The sequence below is a fragment of the Coloeus monedula genome, assembly GCF_965178545.1.
Source record: "Coloeus monedula genome assembly, chromosome: 14".
Taxonomy (NCBI): Eukaryota; Metazoa; Chordata; class Aves; order Passeriformes; family Corvidae; genus Coloeus; species Coloeus monedula.
The window spans coordinates 18,403,537-18,424,488 of record NC_138794.1 but is presented as its reverse complement, the minus strand read 5'-3'; the positions used below and the strand labels follow the sequence as shown (position 1 = coordinate 18,424,488).

The window sequence follows — 20,952 nt, the reverse complement described above, 5'->3', positions numbered from 1 at the left end:
AAACAAAAAGCAAGAAGCAGAAAATACATCTCTAATCAGATCTCAGCTCTCTTGTCTTTGTAGATACTGAATTCAGGTTCATGTACCCATCTACTGCTTTGTATTAAGAGGACTGGAAGTGTCCAAAAGCCATCACTATTGACCATTTATGGGACTAGAGATCTTTTCCCTATATTGGTTAGATTCCTTAACAGCACAATAAGGAGGGAAAATCTCTTTTAATGAATGCAGTCATTTTGGTATTGGTTTTAATCATGATACTATTTAGTATTTAATGTCTGGTTTGTTGATAATTTAAATCCTGTTTTATTGATATAAAGAGAAGAGTCTGAAACAAAAAAACTGATATGGGGAAAGTTTGGCCCTGGTGTGGCTTCATACTTTAGAATGGACACTGCTCTGAATGTTTTCAAGAACACATGGACTTAATAATGTAACTTGTTCTTCCTGTGAAGTGTTCCAGGGATCTTTATATACAAAGCTCTGTTCTGCTGGATGCTGGAGAGATCTCCGCTGGAATACTGTATTCATTATAGGGTACCACTCTTCAGAAAGATGTAATACCTAGGGAGAATCCAAAAAAGAGCAACAGAAATCAGAGGATTAGGAATAAAGATAGGAGAAGTAAGGGCTGGGTATTTTCAAAATTAAAACAAAGAAGATGGGAAAAGTTAATGTTTTCCCCAGTTGTAAAGGTATAATGTTCAAGGATGAGAATCAGGAATCAATTTTTAGCCAATCAGCAAGGAGAAGTCACTTTAATTTTAAGTAAAATTTACTTAGGATTGAATAGTGGGAAGAAAGACAAAGAAGACAGAGCAGCATAACTGTTTTGGGATGGGTTTAGTAGGCTGGAGGGGCGGTTCTCAGGGATGGCCAAACAGATGAGATTGGCCTTGCAGGCCAGTGCCACTGGCTCAGGAAAAACATCCTCTGCACCAACAGCTGGATGCCTCTGGGTGCAGATGTGCGTGGCCAGTCATTTCTAAATTAGAAGGAAGCATTACCACATCCACAGAGCATGGATGAAAGTGTGCTTCTGTACTCTCACAATTCTGGGATTGGCCATGCTTTCTAAAATGAGGGAACCAAAGCTCATTTTGAGAGGTACAGATCCTATCTCCAATTTTAACTGAAATGCCAGTAGTCAATTTGAGAACATTGTCTGAAGTAAGTAGGAAAAAGAGGCTGCCTAGGGCTAAAATTAGAAACAAGGAAAAAGTCTTGATTCCTTTGCTTTTCTTTTTCTGTTGGCAAGGAGAAATCCTTTTCATAAACTTTTTAAAAAGCCTTATATTTACCAAACTGAGAAGTGTATATTGTTTTCAGAGCACATACTTTGTGGATTATATATTCCTAATAGAATATCAGTTTTAGCTGACTGGTGGCACTAGAAATCCTCTGTGGATGAAGAAATAGAGTGCGGTAGCTAAAGCCAAGTGTGGTTCTCAACATTTTTTATCAACAAGTAAACTTGACTTTAATTTTAAACTCTTTCAGAATAAGGCTTGGGGGTTTTTTTATTAGGTCACTTAAGTATTTTTAAAACTAAAGGCTGAATTACAACATGCTGAACCTTTTCTACAGTTGGAATTGAATATTCCCATGGCTGGCTGTGCAAGGAAAAGGCCATGGACTTGAAGGGTGTAGAAGATGGAACAATTTTGTTTTCCTTAATAGCTCTTTGTCCAGTCAGATTTGATACACACACCATGTGTGTACATTCAACACATATATATGGCTCTGTCTGTATAGCTTTTCTAGTTCTGTCTTCTGTGCAGTACTAAGTATTTAATCAATCTGGGGACTTTAGCCTCAAAGACAATCAGCTAGCATTTTCTTTTCCTATATAATTCAAAGGTTATTGCCATATTTTTGCTGTCTTTGTTTAAATTTCTATAACACTTGAGAGAAGGGAACAGGGGGTAACATGTTCCATTGAGAACTCACTTCACCTCTAACAGGGTGAAATACATTTGAAAATTTAAATAAGCAAGAGCCACTGTATAAACCAGGTAAGGATCAACATTCCTCTCATAAATAAAATTGACTAGAAAATGCATTTTTCAAATCTGTTTTGCGTGTTCATGGCAGTTATAAACAGGCAGTTTTAGTGTACGTAATGGGTAGGGAAATGTAAATGGTTGTGAAGTATGGAAATATGCACAGTCTCAAAGACAAGAGGACAATGAAAATGTTGGTACAACTTTTCTCTGAATTCCTGTGGTTATCTGACAATGCACTTTCCTGATGAACTGTCATGAAAGATTAAATCCCCCATTCAATTATATGTTTCTTAACCACAGAAGCATGTAAAATATGAAAAATTTGTGTGTGTGCATTAGTGAAAGGTAGGTTTATAGCTTACCTGCAGAAGTTCTGAGAAGGGGAAAAATGAGAAACAGGAAGAAGAGTCACCTATTGCTTACACTTAGGGCTAGGATGAGATCTGGGTTTCTTGGTGGTGGTGACTGTGTATAACAAGTGTTGACTTGTACTAACCTTAGTTATCTGGCTTTCCTTGATTTCAGAGATGAGCTAAGGGAAGCTGTAACTTCATCTGGAGAGAGATGTCTTCCTCTCTTTTCTTCTCTGAGCTTTGCACTTAAGACCTGTTGGTGCATTACAGCAAGTGAATATTTAGACTCTAACCATGTAAATGATTAAAACATACACTTAACCTTACATGCTTTGAATGATCTCTCTGAATTTAGTAGAACTAAGGTTAATATGCAAAGGTCAACACAGCTGTGCCTTTTTTAATTTTAGTCAGTAAATGCCTTAGAAAAAGAGGCCCTAATAGGGCTTGTCCAGTGACTTTTGTGAGGGGTTGGAGCTGCCAGTTGTTATGACAGTGCAAACAATTAATAAGGATAATTACTATGTTGATAATGTATATTTCAATAAGATATTTCTGGACATAAATACAGCTTTATGTGGCAAAAAACCAAACCATATGCTTTGGATCTTGACAAATGGTTGAAAGTAATTAAGGTACCATGTTCTAATGATTGTCCATTCATCACCTGAGCCAAGTCTGCCTAGCAGCAGCCTGTGCTATGCATACATACACCCCTTGCTGCAGACACACTGCTGCAGCTCATGGATTTCAGTTTCCAGTTACAGTGGGCAAGGAGCAAACATCAGCCACCTAACTGACAGGGGTTGTTATGCCATGCTTACTCAGCCATGTGCAAGCATTTGGTCAAATACTTCATGCATATTTCTTTGTATCCCCTATTGCTATTGATTATTTTTATCTTGTTCAAGCATCACACAAAGCTGAGAGAACTTGCAATAAAATGATATGGAAAAACAAGTAACTGTAAATAAGCTTTGCTGTGCATTTACCATATATCAGCTGCTGTTCTGATTAAAAAACAGAATTGTATTTTCCATTGGATCATCTATGCAGAGGGAGAGATGCCCACATGTATTGCTCTGCAGTTGCTTACTAGCCAGTGAAAACTGTTTGGGTGCCTTAAGATAGTCTGCCACGGTAAGTTCATTAAAAAAATGTTCATTCAAGTGTTTAGGCCTAGACTGTAGATCCCATCAACAAAGTACATATTAAAAAAAGTATCTAGAATTTGGAAATTTAAGAATTATGTCTTTTCTGTTTATTTTTTTCCCCCAGATTTGCAAGAGCAAGGCTAAGGAATCCCAGCAGTATTATCACAGCCTGTCTATCCGGCAGAGCCTGGCTATCAACTTCAACATCCAACAAGACTGCGGCCATTTCCTTGCTGAAGTGCCAGTTCGTCTCCTTCCATGGGAGGATGACGACACACCAGATGTAGAAGAAGAGCGGGAAGAAGAGGAGAAAGAACCTGAGCAGAAGAACAGAGACACTGCTTCTACCACAGAGGCCTCCCATAAAGACAGCTCCAGCAGCCAGGGCACCATCAGCAAGCCCCGCAGCCGCGTGGTGGTGATCACACGGGAGGTCCCGCACCTGACAGTGGCTGACTTTGTGCGCGAGTCCGCACCCCGCCACACCAAGAGCCCCGACCTGTATGAGAGACAGGTGTGTCTGCTCCTCTTACAGCTGTGCCTGGGCCTCGAGCACCTGAAACCCTATCACATCACACACTGTGACCTGCGCTTAGAGAACCTGCTGCTGGTTCACTCCAGACCGGGAGGCAGCCCCCTGAGCCCCGAGGCCACAGAACCCAGCCCCAACACTGCCTGCCCAGCCAGATTAATAGTGAGCAACTTCTCCCAGGCCAAGCAGAAGAGTCATATGGTGGATCCTGAGGTCCTACGGGATCAGTCCCGCCTGGCTCCAGAAATCATCACTGCAACGCAGTACAAGAAGTGTGATGAGTTCCAGACTGGCATCCTCATCTATGAAATGCTGCACTTACCCAACCCCTTTGATGAGAATCCAGAGCTGAAAGAGAAGGAGTACACTTGTGCTGATCTCCCCAAGATTCCTTGCCGTTCCCTCTATTCTCAAGGGCTTCAACAACTTGCCAGCTGCCTGCTGAATCCCAATCCTTCGGAGAGGATCTTGATATCAGAAGCCAAAGGAATCCTTCAGTGTTTGCTTTGGGGTCCGCGTGAGGATTTGTTCCATGCTCTAAGTACATCTTCCAACCCCTCACGGAGAGATGCTATACTTCAGAACTGGCTTGATATAAAAAGGACGCTGCTGATGATCAAGTTTGCAGAGAAGTCCTTGGAGAGGGACTGTGGAATTATTCTGGAAGACTGGCTTTGTTGTCAATATCTGGCTTTTGCCACTACAGACTCACTTCATCGCATTGTGAGACTCATGAAGCAGCACTAGTTGTAGAGCCTGTTGCTTTTCATGAAGCATCCCCACCTCTGCCCCAGCCCTCACTCCAGCCTGCACTAGGGCTCACGCTTTGTACAATTGTTACAAAACAGCCTAGATATCAAAGCCAGCAACTCTGAGCAAATAGGTTCTAATTGGAAAATTTCATCCTGTACCAAGTATGACAGAAACTTTACTTTTTTGCCAGGCCTGCTAGAGATTGATCTCGTACACATGACTGCATTTGGATCAGACAGTATGTAACTTGATTCATATCTGGCTGAAAAGGAGAGCAAACTTTGATACCACTATTTCTACCACTGCAGTAAACAAATTGCCCTCCTCTTCTGGGTAGCTTCTGTCATTTCCTATGTAGCATTGGTAGTGAATAGCAGTGACAATGAGCAGAGACAGATTAGCGGTAAATGTGAGATGAATGATCCACCATGCCACAAAACACTCATATGCTTTCACTCCACATACCACGCATTTCCTCTCAGCATAGTCAGTCCCCCACAAGCAGGCTGTGCTCCTCTTTCCTTTGGTCTCAACTAAACAGATTCTGATCTTTCTCTTACACTTTACACCATCTGTACTTTCCCACATCCCAAGATGTGGTTTTCCTGCTGAGCATGGCAAAAGTCAGTGAATGGTAAGCACCTGTGTTCAGTCCTCTTCCCTCCTCCTCTGCCTCACTGCCTACCCATATCCTTTCTAACCATGGATCCATGATTTCATCAATGCTGCCTTAATCAGACCATTACCCTTAGCTTGAGACTGGTGCATTAAAAAGCAGAATATGCACACTTTGTCTATCCTATTTCCTAGGCAACTTTCACCAGTCTGAACTGTTGATGTACTGTAGCCATAACCACATTTATGCAAGAAAATACAACACATGGTGGGCCATTGACATTCCCCTTCCATCACAAAAAGCACTAAAGCCTGACTTGAAATGCATAGGATGTACATAACCCTCTCTGACAATCACTGCTATGAATCAGGGATGAAAATAAAAGCCACCTCTTCTGTTTTGTTTTGGTCTGCTATTGTCACTTGTGCCATACTGCAAAGTGAGACTGAAATTGGCTCTGCAGGTTTGTTGGCAGGAGATAGAAATGTTTAGCGCTTGTCTGTGTCTAGCTAACAGGCAACATGGAGACACTTTTACTGCAGACACAGTTCTCTGAACGGTAGAAACAAGGGGGGAAAAACACTTATTTAATTACTGAGGGAGCTGTGAAGTTTGGCATTCATGACCAACAGCATCATGATCCACATTTCCTGCAGCAGTGCTTGGCTGCTCATCTCTTGTCTGTTGTAACCAGTGTTTTCTAATGTTGCTGTAGACAACACCCTAAAAACGGAATGTTGTCAGAAGAGCTCAAAGAGCATCACAGACAGAGTTTTGGACTAGAGCAGGAATTAGTGAGGATTGAAGAGTCAGAATTCTTAAAAACTCAACTTGAAAGAGCTTTTTCACTTTTAGAGGGCACTGCTGACTTCCTTCCATGCCCTAACAGCTGCTTCCCATGGAACCTCTGTACAGACAATATCTTTGCTCAGTATTGCTAGGCTAGGAGTTACTTCCTGAGTTGCTCTGAAGAATGGATCTGGATGCAGGGGAAAAAGCGATTCCGAATATTCTAACTCGGGTGATGGAAAGCAGACAGCCCTAGTTATGAGCCTGTGCTTCTCTCCTATGGATCTATGTGCAATTCTTGTATTATTTTTTAAAGCTGTACATTACAGTGTTCACTTTACACACCAGCCTTTACCCGATGCTAGATCTGCAGTACCTTCCTTTACTTTCCTGGCACATAAATGCACAGATATCCATGTGTTCTTTTTATGGATTGATGTTTCATTTTAATTGTTAAAACTGTGAGGAATCAATTCAGCCTTGAAACAAATAGCCACTTTATACAGTATATGCATTCTTGGACCAGATGCATGGAAACTGAACAAACAGTCCTGCAGGCTTAAAGTCAGTGAAAGTAGCTCTGGATCCACGGCCTACATCAAGGGGTTGACATGTCTGCATTATTCTTCTCTGGCACCTCTCAGAGCTAAGCTGAATAGCGTGTGGAAGCCTACATCGATTGTGCCGTAGTATAGACTGTCTTTGTGACCTTTCTAAAGATTTTTTTTTAACTTCTGATGATTATTCTTTTGTTTGATTCACCTGTATCAGTGAAGGATCAGGCAAGGATAAGGATAATATATTTCAATGTGATATGTATATTTTTCTTTCTCTTTCTGGCAAAAAGGTTAGGATGGTGGCATTGATGCAGAAAAACAGGACAGTGCATTAAAAGCCCAAGTGCAATGTATGTAGTTGAAGTATACTTCCACTACATCAGGAAAGAAAGTTTCTACACTACTGCTGAGCAGCTCGTAGAAGATCCTTTACAATCTCCTGTTCAGTGCAGCCCTGCTTTATCTGGACACAGGAGGGCAATGCTCCTATAGTTCACATACACCAAGCATGGCAAGTCACTCGTGTACTACCTACTAGCTATTAGTGACAGTGTGCTGAGCTGCGAGTAGGGCTTCTTGTTCTCTGTGGTCTGGTTTTGTGTTCGTTCTGTAGTGTGTGTGCACCTGACTTCTCAGCTAACTCATATAGGCATAGGAGTAACTCTTGGACCACTTGTCATTGCAGTGGGGTGATCCCTTGAAGCCTCTGGGTGTTCCTGTGTTTACGGACACGTGTTCCCAGTGTCGCTTTGATGTCAACACGCACATGCAAAGTTGGATTTTGAATGTTGTACAACTGTACGTATTAATGCAGCTGGTCCGACGCCTTTGTATCTCTAGCTATCTAATTTCAGTTTGTATCTTTTGTGATGAACCAATACTCATTCTAGCTCTGCAGTATAATCAAGCATGGATAGGTGTTCACTACCAACATCTTTCTTGTGCAGCACTGGGTAAACTTTAGCAATTTGTAATGTTGTGTGGTTTTTTTCTTTAAAAAAGAAAGAATGGTCAATGTAGTCGAACCTGATCTGGCCTGAGCTCTTCCTTGAGGAGCTTGAGACTGACTTTGCAGATCTGCCCATAACTGATAATTGCAACTGTGTTTGTGGTGGTTCTCCATCCTGGCACCAGATTGTGCCACGTAAATACACAAGAATGTATGCATTAAACTGATTGTAAACAAATCCTAAGAATGCTACAGCATAATTGCTAAGCAAAAGGAAAAAAACCCGCTCTGTTTGTAACAGGATCCTGTGTATGGCAGGAACAAAACCCCTGGCTGTGCATGTTAGAACTTACTTGAATATGTGCACAGATCTTGAATTTTTTTTTTAGCAATGTCGCACTTTCAGTTGAGCTCAAGAAATAGGAAGAGCTGCAAATCTAAGATAACAGTATTGACTGTAAATATATATTTTTCTATTAATAAAAGCTGTCATTCAAATATTTTTAACATGAACTCTAAAGATTTTTCCAGTGGAAACTATTTCTGGAAAAATCAAATGCTTGTTTGAAGAATTATGATGAGTGGTTTCTGATCCTTTTAGAGCCATTAAAACCCTCTCTAATATCACAGAGGGAGCACAGTGATTGGATTCACAATGTTTAGTGCCTTGTCAAAAACCTGAAATGTAGCTGGTTAGTTGGTGGAAACCTTATTCTTTTCATAACAGCCCTAGAAATAATACTGCCCACATAAAGATGCAAAAGACTTTACAAAATTAAATGCTGTACTTTATATGATACTGGGTTGATCTATTCCATAAGATTTGTGTGAATGGATTCCTTTAAGTTGCTTGTAGTACAGCATAAACCTGAAGTAACAAAATTGTGGGCTTTCAAATTTGGGAGAATAATAGTGGATAACAAGTCAGTTGTTCCAGACTGACCAGGCATCAGGAGAAGCCTATTGCTCTGACAATCTGCTGCAGACACTCCACACTGGGGAGGGGAGGGATTGCGTTAGTCTGGGAGAAGCGCGGAGGGTAAAATGTGCTGCTCCTGCTGTAGGTGGTGGAGGTGCTGCACACCACCTTTGGTCTGTTGTGAGAAATGCAAACCTCTGGTAAAACAGGAGTGCTAAAAGAACTACTCCTGAGATGGTATGGAAAGTGGGTTAGTTTTGTATTTCTTAAATGGGAATTACTTTTTACTAATTATCTGTCAAACCTCAGATCTGATCCAGTCAATATGCATAACCAGGTGAATATAAAGAGACTCTACTAGCAAAACCTTGCCTACAAATTTTTAGGAATGAGAGAATCCAGAATTTTCTTCTGGAGTCCGTGGAATGTCCAAATATAGAAGCCTGGTCTCATTTCAGTAATCAGACATGGTGAAATCAGTAACTCCAGCCAGGATACCATGTTGCTGCCCCACAGACAAGAGTGCAGGTAGCCTTTACAAAATGTTCCACCTTAAATCTTTTATGGTCCACACATCCCACCCACAAGGTATGAATGGATCATCTTGACATGTTAACACAAGAGAATTCCCATGTGTTATAGAGAAAAATGTATTATTTAAGTAAATTATGTGTGTTAGGGTTCAGCTACTTGCAGAATTTATTCAGCAGCTTCACACTGTAGGTCCTTAATTTTAACATGTATTTGCTGCTGAAATAAAATGTACCTGTTTCTTAATTCTTGTGCTGAGATTCCCCCTCTAAATTAATTTTATTGTTTGTAATAACAAATCCATATGTAAATATAAATTAAATAGTCCTGTTTTTATTTAAATCAATTTTAAGTTTTCTGAGGGATACAATAGAAACTGAGTCAGACCTTTTAATGCACTTTCTTTTCCCCCTTTCTCCAAATTGGCTGTTTCTCAGTACAAACTGTACTTGACTGCATGGCTAGACCATCAGCTTTATTCTGATTTTTGGAAGTGGTGTTGATTCTCCTAAAACTCTTGTAAAACCTAGAGCACAATCAGAGCCCTTCAGCCAGCGCGGAGCGAGATGTGATTATCATTTAGTTATGCAGTAAGATAACATCAGAGAAGTACAGCATAGAATCTTAAATACCTCTATAAAAATACACCTGTGGAAATATTCTGTAAACAATCATGTGGATTACAAAGACTTCAAGAGAAGAATACACAAAAAATACTTTTCAAAACACTGGGGAGAAATTTCTTTAAGGCACCCTCAACTCCAAAAGAAGGAGCAAGTCTTTTTCCCTGCTGTGTTGCAGAGAATTTCTAGTAGACATTTGTATGGATTTTTTCATTCACCTGGATGCAGTATTAGAAGGATGGTGATTTTGAGTAGGTGTAGAATGTAATTTAAATAATTTCCTGTAAGTCTCCTTGCATTGGTGCTCCACTCAGCATTTACCTGGAAACCACAGAATGCTTTCAGATCAAGCAGAGTTGCCAGTGAGAAATGAAATACTCAACTTACCTGTACATAAGCATTTTACCACTCTACAGAATTTGAGAATTTGGTTTGTACTTCAGACCATAAAGATTTTTTTTCCATAAATCCAAGGGGAAGATTTCAGGGATTTAGAAGAGGTTGGAGCTTTTTTAATATGGAAGAAATATTTGTTCATAAATATATATATATATATATATATACATACATATATATATGAGTGCATGTGGGCATGTTTTAATATATATATGTATGTATATTAATTTTGTATCCCGAAAGTATTCTTTGCCCCTTTTTGCTTGAAAATATATATATTATATATTGTATATATAATATATATTTAAGAGTGTGTAAATTTTAATATAGTCATTTCATAAATAACACCTCTTCAAAAACGACTCAAAACTTCTGTTTCCTTGTCCTTTGGATTGTTGGTATTAGAAGGTTTTGCGGTTGAAATCCTTGGGTTTTTTTCTTTTAAAACTTAATTATGCTGAGCATTTAAGAATATGTTCTTGTTTTTAATAAAAGGGGGAAATTTATTTTTTAATTAGGGATTCCAAAATCAGTGGACTTTTATAAATGGGATTTCTTTAAATGCCTTGAATAAGGGATTTTTTTTTTTTTTCAGTTCCATTCTTGTGGGTAATTTGTATTTGGAATTCCTGGTTGCATTGCTTTATCTGGTGCTTCATATTGATATTTACACATTTTTATATAAATAAGTATATAAACTTCAAGCCTTCCTTTGTGATCAGGGGCAGTTACACTCTGGTTTGCTGTGGTACTTTGCTGTGTACTCTGTGGCATTCATGTTACTGTGTAAATAAAACTAGTTTTATTACACTCAAAATCAAACTTGCAGTTGCCTAATTTTTCTCCCTTCCTAGGTAATTAGACAAAAACATGTATTTCTGAGGCAAATGCATGTGGCAAGTGCGGCAAAAGATTTTATTCCAAGAACAGCTGGGTTTGCAGCAGCAGTGCAAGTGCACACTTGGTCAAGGAGGCTGCCACCGCAGTGGCCGGGCATCCCAGCCGCAGGAATTGCCAGTGCTCCAGACACTGCCCCACCTCCCACCTCTGCATTTTCCCCAGAAGCCTCACTATGGCTGGTACTATTTCAGCTCCATCTGGACAAGTGGCAGCAGCAGCCCAAAAATAAACCGGCCACCAGTGGCTGCTGTTGATTGAACCAGTGTCTTGTAAGGCCTGCTTGGAGAGAAGGGACTTGGCACGTTAATGACAACCGCCACGCTAGGGACAACCCTTGGCATGTAAGGAGCTGAGCCAAAGTTAGAAATTTCCCTAGTGTGGACAGGGCTTAAATGACCTGCTGTGAAGGAATAAAATTACTCAAGTCAAATTTTTACATGCAGTGACAAAGCAGGAGGATGCCTCCAAGGCAGTTGTCTGCAGTGGAATTCATTGCGTCTGATCCGTTACCTTGAAGCATCCAACCTGATGGAGGGTCTGTGGAAAACAGATGGGATAATATGCATCTTCTGCAATCATGCAGACACACTTCAGTGGCACTGAGATCAAACAGCTCAATTTTGTACCCAGATTTGACAGGCAGCAATGGTAGCTGCAGATGCTAATTTATTAGCATAGAACAGATGACACCATGTACGTCGGAGCAGCGCCGTGCTTCTGCATGACAATCACACTGCTCACAGATACTCTTGAAAGAAAAAATAAAAACAACCCAAAAAACCAGCCTGCAGGCTCTATTCTACCCACAGTCACAGTGGCTTTGCACAGGTATGTCATCAGTTTCAATGATCAGAATTAGTTAAAGTGTAACTACTACCGGCCCTTCACATTTATTCCTTAGACACTGTTTGAAAGCCTTTCAAAAACAGTTTAAGTTATTGTCCTCATCCCTTTGAAAAATACAAAGCTAGCTGACTCCAAAGGTGTCAGTAAATACACAACACATTTAACAGCCTGACAGATACTTTGGCTTTGCCAGAGTAGTCCCTGTTCACTTCAACGAAGTGCCATGGACTTAAGCTAAACAGAGTTCGATTATGCCATTTGTCAGTGGCAATCATCACTCTGCAGGGAAAAGATATGCAAAAACAAACTGAACCCTTGTCAAGACATGATAATTATACTAGTTTAACTAAAATCTGTTTGAAATTAATTTAGTTCTAGTGCAGACTCTCTTGTGGGTATCCTTAAGCGGTCGCAGTCTGGCATTCTCATTTCAGCTTGTGTCAGACAGGAACACAAGTGGAACAGATGCCTGGTTTCGGTTGATGCAAAAATGTCTGTATCAGATTTTTCACCAACTCAGAAATTCACCCAATAGTAAAGCTATGTTCTACATGATAAACCGTTCTTTTGTAGAACACATCCCTGCATCACTTGGATCTCTGCAGGCTGCTGCTTTTGCCCCAGTTAATGAGGTTCTGTGGTGCCCCACAGGAATCACACCATCCTCCTTACCCAGAGGTGCTTCTAACCAGGCTCAGATGGAAGTGGTTCCCAAGGCACACTGCTCAAATGAAATATTTGCCACAACCTACTCTGCAGAGAGAGGCTGTAGTTTCAATTCTGAGCTAAGACTTGTAGCTCTGTGGAGAAAGATACACATTAAAGTGCTAGTGCAATCTACTGCACTTCCCTTGGTGGTGCTGCTGCTGTCTCAGGAGGCAGCACTAGAGTCAAGCGCTTAGCCCACCCCCATGTAAGATGGGTGCAGGCTTCTTGCCATCAGTTCAGTGCTTTCAAATGAGTGGCAGACAGCAGGGGAGTCACTGGGAGAACAGCTTGGAGGGTCTGAGGCAGATTTGCTTATATAAAATCAGAGAGCTCAAAATAATAGCTATTGAAGGTGCATTTTCTATTACATCTCCTGTTCTCACCCTTTGTTTTGCTGTCATTAGGGTGTTATTTTTTGTTACATCACAGCTGGCAGACTCAGGACATGCACAGAAGGAAGCACTGGAAGTAACAGACAATAATGTAAGGTAAAATCACAAAACTCTATTTCTTATCCTCCAAAAAGAGAAGGAATGGGAATAGGGAGGCTTATTGCTAAGGTATTTACCTTTGTCTGCTCTTTTTGGTACCAGCCAGGAGCCCTAGTACAACCAATCCGTAGAAAGCTCCTGTCTCCAGCTGCCAGGTGCTGGGAGGAGCCCATACTCCCCTGCACAGCACAGTGCTGCCACTGAGAGACAGGACAGCCCCAGGGACAGTACCTGTGTGCACCGGGGCTGGGGGCAGTTACAGATTTCATGTCAGATGCCAGGTTTTGCCTGATTTCATTGGAGTCTTAATGGTCCAGATAAACTGCAGTGAATAGCAGATTAACCTTAAAAAACATGAAATCCCTGCAGTTTATCTGTAAGAAGCAAGCAATTAACTTTGCACCTCTCCAAAGTGCAGAAGGACATAAATGTTCTTCTAAAGAAAATGAAGAATTAAATCAAGGTAATAAAATTCTCCTGCTTCCTACATGGGCACTAAATTTGAATCAAGTTACTGTTGGAAATGGGCCAGTAGTCCACCACTGTACAACCACCACCGCAATGATCAAAAGAAAAGGAACCTCCCATAACCTGTGAGCCAGTCATGCAGCTTCTCTTGGCCAGGGAAGAAAGTCTCCTTCAAAACTTTTTTCTATTTATATTACTGGGGAAAAAAGTTTTATGTTCTGCCATATTAATATTTCATCTTATGTGTTTGTGTTTGTACAGGAGTTATTGCTAAAGCTGCAATCACAGGACACCAGGGTGTGCTTCAGCTTCAAACAAGAAGGTGCAACAGGAAGTCAAATGATGTTGTGGGATACTACATGACAAATGTTTTTAATGGCGTTAGTTACAAATGTTTTAATACCATCCAGAGCTTCACCATCCCTGGCTCTTTTGCAGCAATGAATTGTTCAAATCATTTCCCTGTGGATGAAGCATTTCTCCCTGTATCGTCACCTTGGAGTCTCAACATCTCCTTCTGTAGGAACTGCAGCACACAGCCCTGCTCTCTTCCCTGCTGTGAGCAAGACCTTTTTTCTTGGAGGTTTTTGAGGTGATTCGGCTCAGGCTGAGGGGCTAGGAGTAAGGGTGTCAGCATTCTGTAGAAATGGCAGAATGTATTTCATCTGCAGCCCATCAGCACCCTATTTGCTTGTCCTGGGCAGACATGTCCATGCCTAGAGTCTTGACTTTTGAAAATTCTGGATGTTCACATAAGAATATTTAGTTTATTTTTTTTACTAGGATATAGTCTGTGTTCATCCAACTCAACATTCCCTTTGGTATTTTTGTCTGGTTTTTTTTTTCAAATAATTCAAATCCCTCTGGAGTCTTTTACAACTTTCTGCAATTTATGCTAATCTTGAACAGATTTCACTTTGTGATTAATCACTTCTTCCTGCAAATCAGCAATCGGAAACACTGAGCTAAGACTAGTTCTTAGGCACAGTTGTCTGTCTTCCCTAAAGAATTTGTACTTGTTACATTGGTTTTGTTCTCTATTCACAATTAAAAGGGTTTTCTTTTTCTTCACTCACCAGAAGTACCATGAAAATACAGTGCAAGTTTTGTGCTAGTCCCAAAGCACTTTACAAGAAGAGATTAGTTGCTATGCTACAGATCCAGGAACTGATGGACAGCATGGCAAAGGAATATATAAAAAAGACACAGCAAGCCATTTGGGGGGAATAGTATGCAGGAATCCAGGGCCTATTCAACTAAACCATCTCCTACAGTATTTCTGTTTGCATTCTATTCACCACTGACTCACAACTATCCATCATGACTTGACAGCCTCCATCAATTAAATCTATTGCAGAATGATTTTTATAGAATTATCAATTTGTTTTGTCAATTTTAATCATGGTTGCTCAAACACAAAAGTAACAAAATTACGGTCTCAAAAGAAAGGGATTCAAAGCTATACCACTGGAGTACCAGGTGAAGCTGCTCTGACACCCATTTCAGCTTCAATATACATCTAGACTGAGACTATGGTCCTCTGTCACTTCGCCATCCTCTTCTGTCTCCCAGTGAGGTGTCAATACCTCTGGTTTGCAGACAACAACTCTGCTTTGGACCAACTTTCCCACATGGACCAGCCTAGTTCCCAGGAATTGCTGAGCAGCCTTTTTTACAAAGAGGACATTGGGAATGAGCCTCAGTAACATGAATAGGAGTCCAGTGGTCAAATGCCTTGGCACACTATCAGAAATGGATGAAATAGTCACTGCATTTCTTAACTCCCAAATCTGCTGTGTTATTATGCTGATGACTTCAAGCAGTCTCTGCTGGAAGCTTCAAAGGCCCTTGTGTGATGAGTACATCCAGTTCATACCACCCCCAGAGGAGCACGGTCCTTTCTGAGATGGCATGACACCTTTCATCAGCACATCAGTGTAAAATACACTGAACAGAGCTCCAGTGAACCTGGGAACTTGGGCAGAGAGTTACAGCACATTGGAAAATGCCAGTTCACTGTGTAAATCTCCCTTTTGCTATTGGGTAACTTGCAAAACAGCAAACTGTGAAAGCACTTTCTCCTGCTGTAGGCAAAAGGTGTTCTCTGTTACAGCTTGGGATTCTTCATGCTGAGCTGCATGCCCTTCTAACACTGCTGCACTGGAAAAATGCCATCTGCTAATGGGCTCCATTCAGCCTGATCACTCAGGCATCAGGAGCAGGGAGAGGGGTAGGCAGGTGGAAAATAACAGTCCAAGTCTCCTTTGGAACTACTGGCTTACTAGAAGGGTTGTCATTACAGCAGTACTGCCAATTTGACAAGAAATGATAGTGGACAACAAACTACCTGCTTCAGATGCAGATCCAAGATGGTATTTGTAAAAAAATGAGAGATGCAGCACAGTCCCCTCAAAACAAGTCCCTGTCGGCATCTGTCAAGCACTGTCAGACCTGGCAGTCCTGCAGCTGGCAGCTCTCAGTCTCCAGAGAACTGGGGACCTTGTGACTTAAGTCAGCTGGTGATGATCAGAGAACTGGCCAGGGAGCCTGATTGGTGACTTTCCCACCAGCTGGTATGAAGCAACTGCAGAGCTGCTCCACGCTGCTCTGTGTACGACCTGGATTTAGCTGTGCATCACAAGTTTTCTTGCCAGCCCTGACAACAAGGGCTTTCCCAACATCTTTCGCATAAAAAGGCTACTGGGCAGGCAAATGGTGTCTACCTACAAAGAGAAAGTGAGGATTGCAAATGGTGTAGCCAGAGTTCAGTGGAGCTGTGCCTGCCAAATACCACTAAGCATCCAACCTACAAATCCCATTAGTAAGTTTAAATAAGTCTAAGGGGGAAAAGATGTCAGATTTACCATAAACCTGATGCTGGAGTACTTCCCCGGCTGGGCTGAGCCTGTTGCCCATGGCTGACACCACTGGCTATGCATCTTAGAGGCTTGTACCAGTAACAATCACCAGCAAAAATATTTTCCATAATACTTTCTTTAATGTTGCATGCCTTTGTAAGGCTCTCTTCTCTTATCCTTCTTCTTTTTACTTTTTTCTCCTTTGATTATTTTCCAGATTTTCCCTGTTAGTTATTAACTAAATGCCAACTCACCGTGTATTTAGTAATCAGATTATCTGCTAATACCTGCCTAAAGCAGTCCCCATTGATTAAAAGAAAGAGTGGTCATTATGTTATTTTTCATACAAATTATTTAGGTCCTGAGGCCAAGATTGAATTAAAGGAGGGAGCAAATTAATGAGGGATTGAATTAAATTAGAAACATCTGATTGCAGTATTTCCTACATCTCCAAATTGCCGAAGGAAGACAGTGGTATGGCTGTGAATTCATGTTATTCCATGAAAAAGTACAAACAGTTTGTTTTAACTGCATCTGAGAAGTGGGCCTTATTGTGGATATGGCTGGGTAAGTGCTCAAAATCCACAGCAATTTTGAAAGAGGATATAATGTAATAGCAAGAACATGAGCCACAAAGTCTCTGATAATTTCTTATTTCACACAATGTAGGCCAGATTTCCAAGGTGCTCTGTTCACCCACTGCCTCCCACACACAAGTGTACGTGATCACTATGGCAGAGAGCTGCAGGCATGGGTGCACACAGTCCCTGAAAGCAAAGCCCCGTGCCACGTTTTGGATGCAGGCAAATTTAATACACTCATCCAGTTACTAAGATTGCTTTTGAATAATTTTATCTTTTCCCCCCTCCCCAAAGTGTCTTAATGAGGGATATGATGTGAAAGCACTTCACTAGCTTCTAATTTGGATGCATTTATTAGTTCTAAATAGCACAGGGAATGAAGATTTCAAGCTTGCTCTCTACAGGGAGCAATCAATGGGCTCAGGACGTTTTCTGAACTGAACTGAGCTCCTCAGTTTTAAAAGTGGTCTTTCTAATCCTACTAATCATCAACAATCCCATTGCTATTCCTGCCCTGAGTCTGACTTCATCACAGCAGTACTTGTGTTGCCCTGCATTTCAGTCACTTCAGTGAGACTCTAAACTGCTTGCGAGAAATGCTTTAACTGACTTGATTGATTGTTTATCTCCTGATCATAAATGCTAATTACAGAGCTGAGAAGATTGGTTTGTCTTTATTGCCATACTTCCACATAGAAATATAGAAAATTAAATTTTTTATTATTTCAATGAATTCCCTTTATACTTTGATCCAGTGAGTGCAGAGGAAAGATTACTCCTTCCAGTGTGAGAGCCTGCTTTAAAAATGCAATAAACAAATCAAGAGAAAAAGCTTGGCAGTACCAAGTTATGACCTAATTCTATCCTTCACTGCATTTCCTCCTCTCTCCAAAACATCCAAAGTTCAAAACATCTGCCCTTATACAGAACAGTTCTCTCAAGCAGGTCACTTACAGAATAAAGGCCATAACTGCACACAACCCTCTCAAACACAAACCAGCCAGAGTGCTTCCCTGAACCATGCATGGCTGGGCTCTGGAATGCTTCACATCTCTGGAAAAGGCCTTCCTTGTGGGAAATGCAGCTGTGTTTTACATCAAAGACAATGACTTTTCCATGCTGATTTTAAAAATCAATTGCAATTACAGTCAGAACAAATGCCCAAGTTCAGTGTGCAACTCCCTGGACTCCAGACTCAGAGAATCCCCCTGCATATGGCAGATCCCTGCACAAGGAGGCTCCATTTGGGATGGAGATGTGCATTTTGCAAAGGTGCATCTTTTGGTCTGTGGAGCTCTGAGTGTAAATTAAGAAAGCTCCACTGCAGGCCACAGAGCTAGGCTGGTTCAGGACAGCTGAGCCCTGTTTGTGGCATGCAAAGGAAAGATAGGAAAGGAGCTGCTGTAACATGTTCTTACGTGTGTGCTGTTTATCAAATGGTAAAACAGCATGATCGTAAGCCTCAGAACATCTAAACTGTTTGGTAACAACTATAAAAATTCAGAAGTTAGAAGCTCTTCATAAAAAGGCAGCAGATCCCTGGCAAAGCTACCCTGTGGGGGGAGCCACAGTTGGAGGTACCGAGGTTCAGTGGTTCAACACCCTGCAACAATTTGGTCAGGACTTGCCTTATTAGTGTGTTTCAGAGGGACTGTTATTACAGTTAGAAATTTCCAAATTCAGTCTTTTGCCTCTCTTTTCACTCTGTTTTATTGTTGGGGTTTCTTTGTAACCAAGCTGAATTAATTACAGTAGTGTAGCATGTTCTCCCTATTGTTTATATATAAATACAATTTAAAGACCTAAACTAATGTATGCCATGTCTTTCACTACAGAGAAGTTCCCAAGGGATTAAACCAACAAAAAATTAAGACTAAAATATGAGTTTTCAAATGATGAAATATGTATACCCTCAATGGTTTACAGAGCTACTTACAGGCTTCTGTATTTACAATGGGGTTCACCCTTATCGAATTACATCTCAGTACAGAGCTATATTCTAACATTCAGCAAGTCCTCTACCCTTCCAAAATATCCTCCCAGTGTCCTTGCAGGTTTCACAGCCATGCAAGTTCATCAGAAAGCAAAAGTCTTTGGACACTATGGGAAGGAGATTTGAATGCAGTATCACTGGCAAATGTGTGATCTCTGACCCTCAACCTTCCCTCCCTGCTCAAATACATACACCAGTCTGCTTCAGCAGAACAGGTCATCAGCTAAATTGCTGGCACTTCTCTCTCACATACAACATTGACTGATTTTGTAACCAGTTCACTGTGCAAAATTATAAAAACCTGTTCTCTGAGGAATCAAAAAAAAAAAAAAAAAAGAGCCTTAGTAGTGAATTTCATTCCTGAAGTATTTGTGTGATTACTGCTGGAGGAAGTGCTTCATATGCTGTATCTAGACTCAGACACGTGATCTTTTTGCTAAGTCCATGGGTTATTCTACCGAAAAAAAAGATCTATTTTTTCAATAGTAAGGTGATTCAGAAATCCACAGATGCTGAGGTGATTGCCTGAGATATGTGGGCTATAGAGGATTATGGGTTGAAAACATGATACTCAAGTCAAATACCTTGAGTTTAAGATGAAATAGAACTGTACTGAAATCTACAGTACTATGGTATAATGCAGTGGAGAATTAAGCTTCAAATCTTTTTACTTGCTCTATGCTTACAGGAAAAATAAACCTCTTGAAGTCGAATTGTTTCTGTAACAAGACTGCTCAAAACCCATGTATTCACAAATAGTTAAGGCACACAAGAACGATGCTTACAACTGGATCATCCAGTTCATTGATACTGTGGAAGTAAACACCGACAACCAGCAGCCTCCACCACCCACACTCCACAGCCAAATGGCCAGGCAGACACATTTCTCCTGGGCTTGTTCTGTAGCAGAGTGACTGTGGCATTACCAGGGACAGCTGCGACAGAGAGGACAGACTGGAACAGTGGGCAGCAGGAGTGAAAGGCACAGACTGAGTGGATGTCTCAGCCAGGCAGGAAGAGGGGCAGCCAAGAGAGGCTGGGTGCCAAACAGCCATCTCTGTACTTGCTGCCTGCTCCCAAGCCTAGGACTGTAACCAGTGAGCCTTGCCCCAGGAGCCCTTCCCGGGCAAAAGGAAAGCCTGCCTCTAAAAAGGCACGAGGAGGCCACAGCACCAGCAAACAAGCCCTCCTGCTCCTCTGCACAAATAACGGTGACAACAGCCAAAGCCTGGCCACAGGGATGAAAGTACATTTGTGAGTACGTTGTATGGGGCAGGGAGAACACAAGGAGCAGCTCTGCCGGGGGATATTGACTGCTCCGCTGCCTGCGATGTGGCAAGGTAAGTAAATCCCTGCCTTGGGATCCTGCTGTGCACAAGTCACCAGATGGTGCTCTACATACAGACTTGAAAGTTCTTTATCTTAATGTGGGAACTTCTATGGCCTCTGAGGAAACAACGCTGTTATTTTTGTGAAGGCTTTCCTTTAAAGTTTCATTTGCATCTTACTCTTTTCATCTCAAATTGTGTTTTTGCTTTAGCTGTTTATTCAGAACAGCTTTGGTGTTGGGATTTTTGAAACAGAATTTACAGACATGAGACTTCCATCCAGGTCTGCTGAAAATATGGGGGTAATATATAAGCTGCAATAAGAAAATATTTAGTCACATAATTTTTACATCACTTCTTTTTCTTGCAATGGGAAATAAATATACACAATCTTCTGTATCACAGTGGATATGACATCATAGAAGTGCTACCATGTAAGAAAAGAAATCTTCTGAGGGTGTGGTGAGGATTAAATAGTAGGTAGAAGGCTTCTCAGATTAAAATAGCTACAGTATAGTAGAGCATTGCTATCTTCTAGAAATATAATGCCAAGTGTATCCAAACCCTACTCATCTTCCCTCTGAAATCCTATAACCATCCT

General features: G+C 41.1%; 1 protein-coding gene across 7 annotated transcripts in view; it reads left to right on the top strand.

The window, feature by feature from the left end:
* The window catches only part of PEAK1 (pseudopodium enriched atypical kinase 1), a 110,121-nt gene extending 99,144 nt beyond the window's left edge, over nt 1-10,977 (top strand). For 6 of the 7 annotated variants that reach the window (XM_082290818.1, XM_082290819.1, XM_082290822.1 and 3 more), the window contains one exon: nt 3,638-10,977. In XM_082290818.1, coding sequence (XP_082146944.1) covers nt 3,638-4,792 — 1,155 coding nt within the window. In that variant the 3' untranslated portion in view covers nt 4,793-10,977. The remainder of the gene's footprint in view (nt 1-3,637) is intronic. The other variant, XR_014226818.1, reaches the window with a different exon arrangement.
* The last annotated feature ends 9,975 nt before the right edge of the window (nt 10,978-20,952 follow it).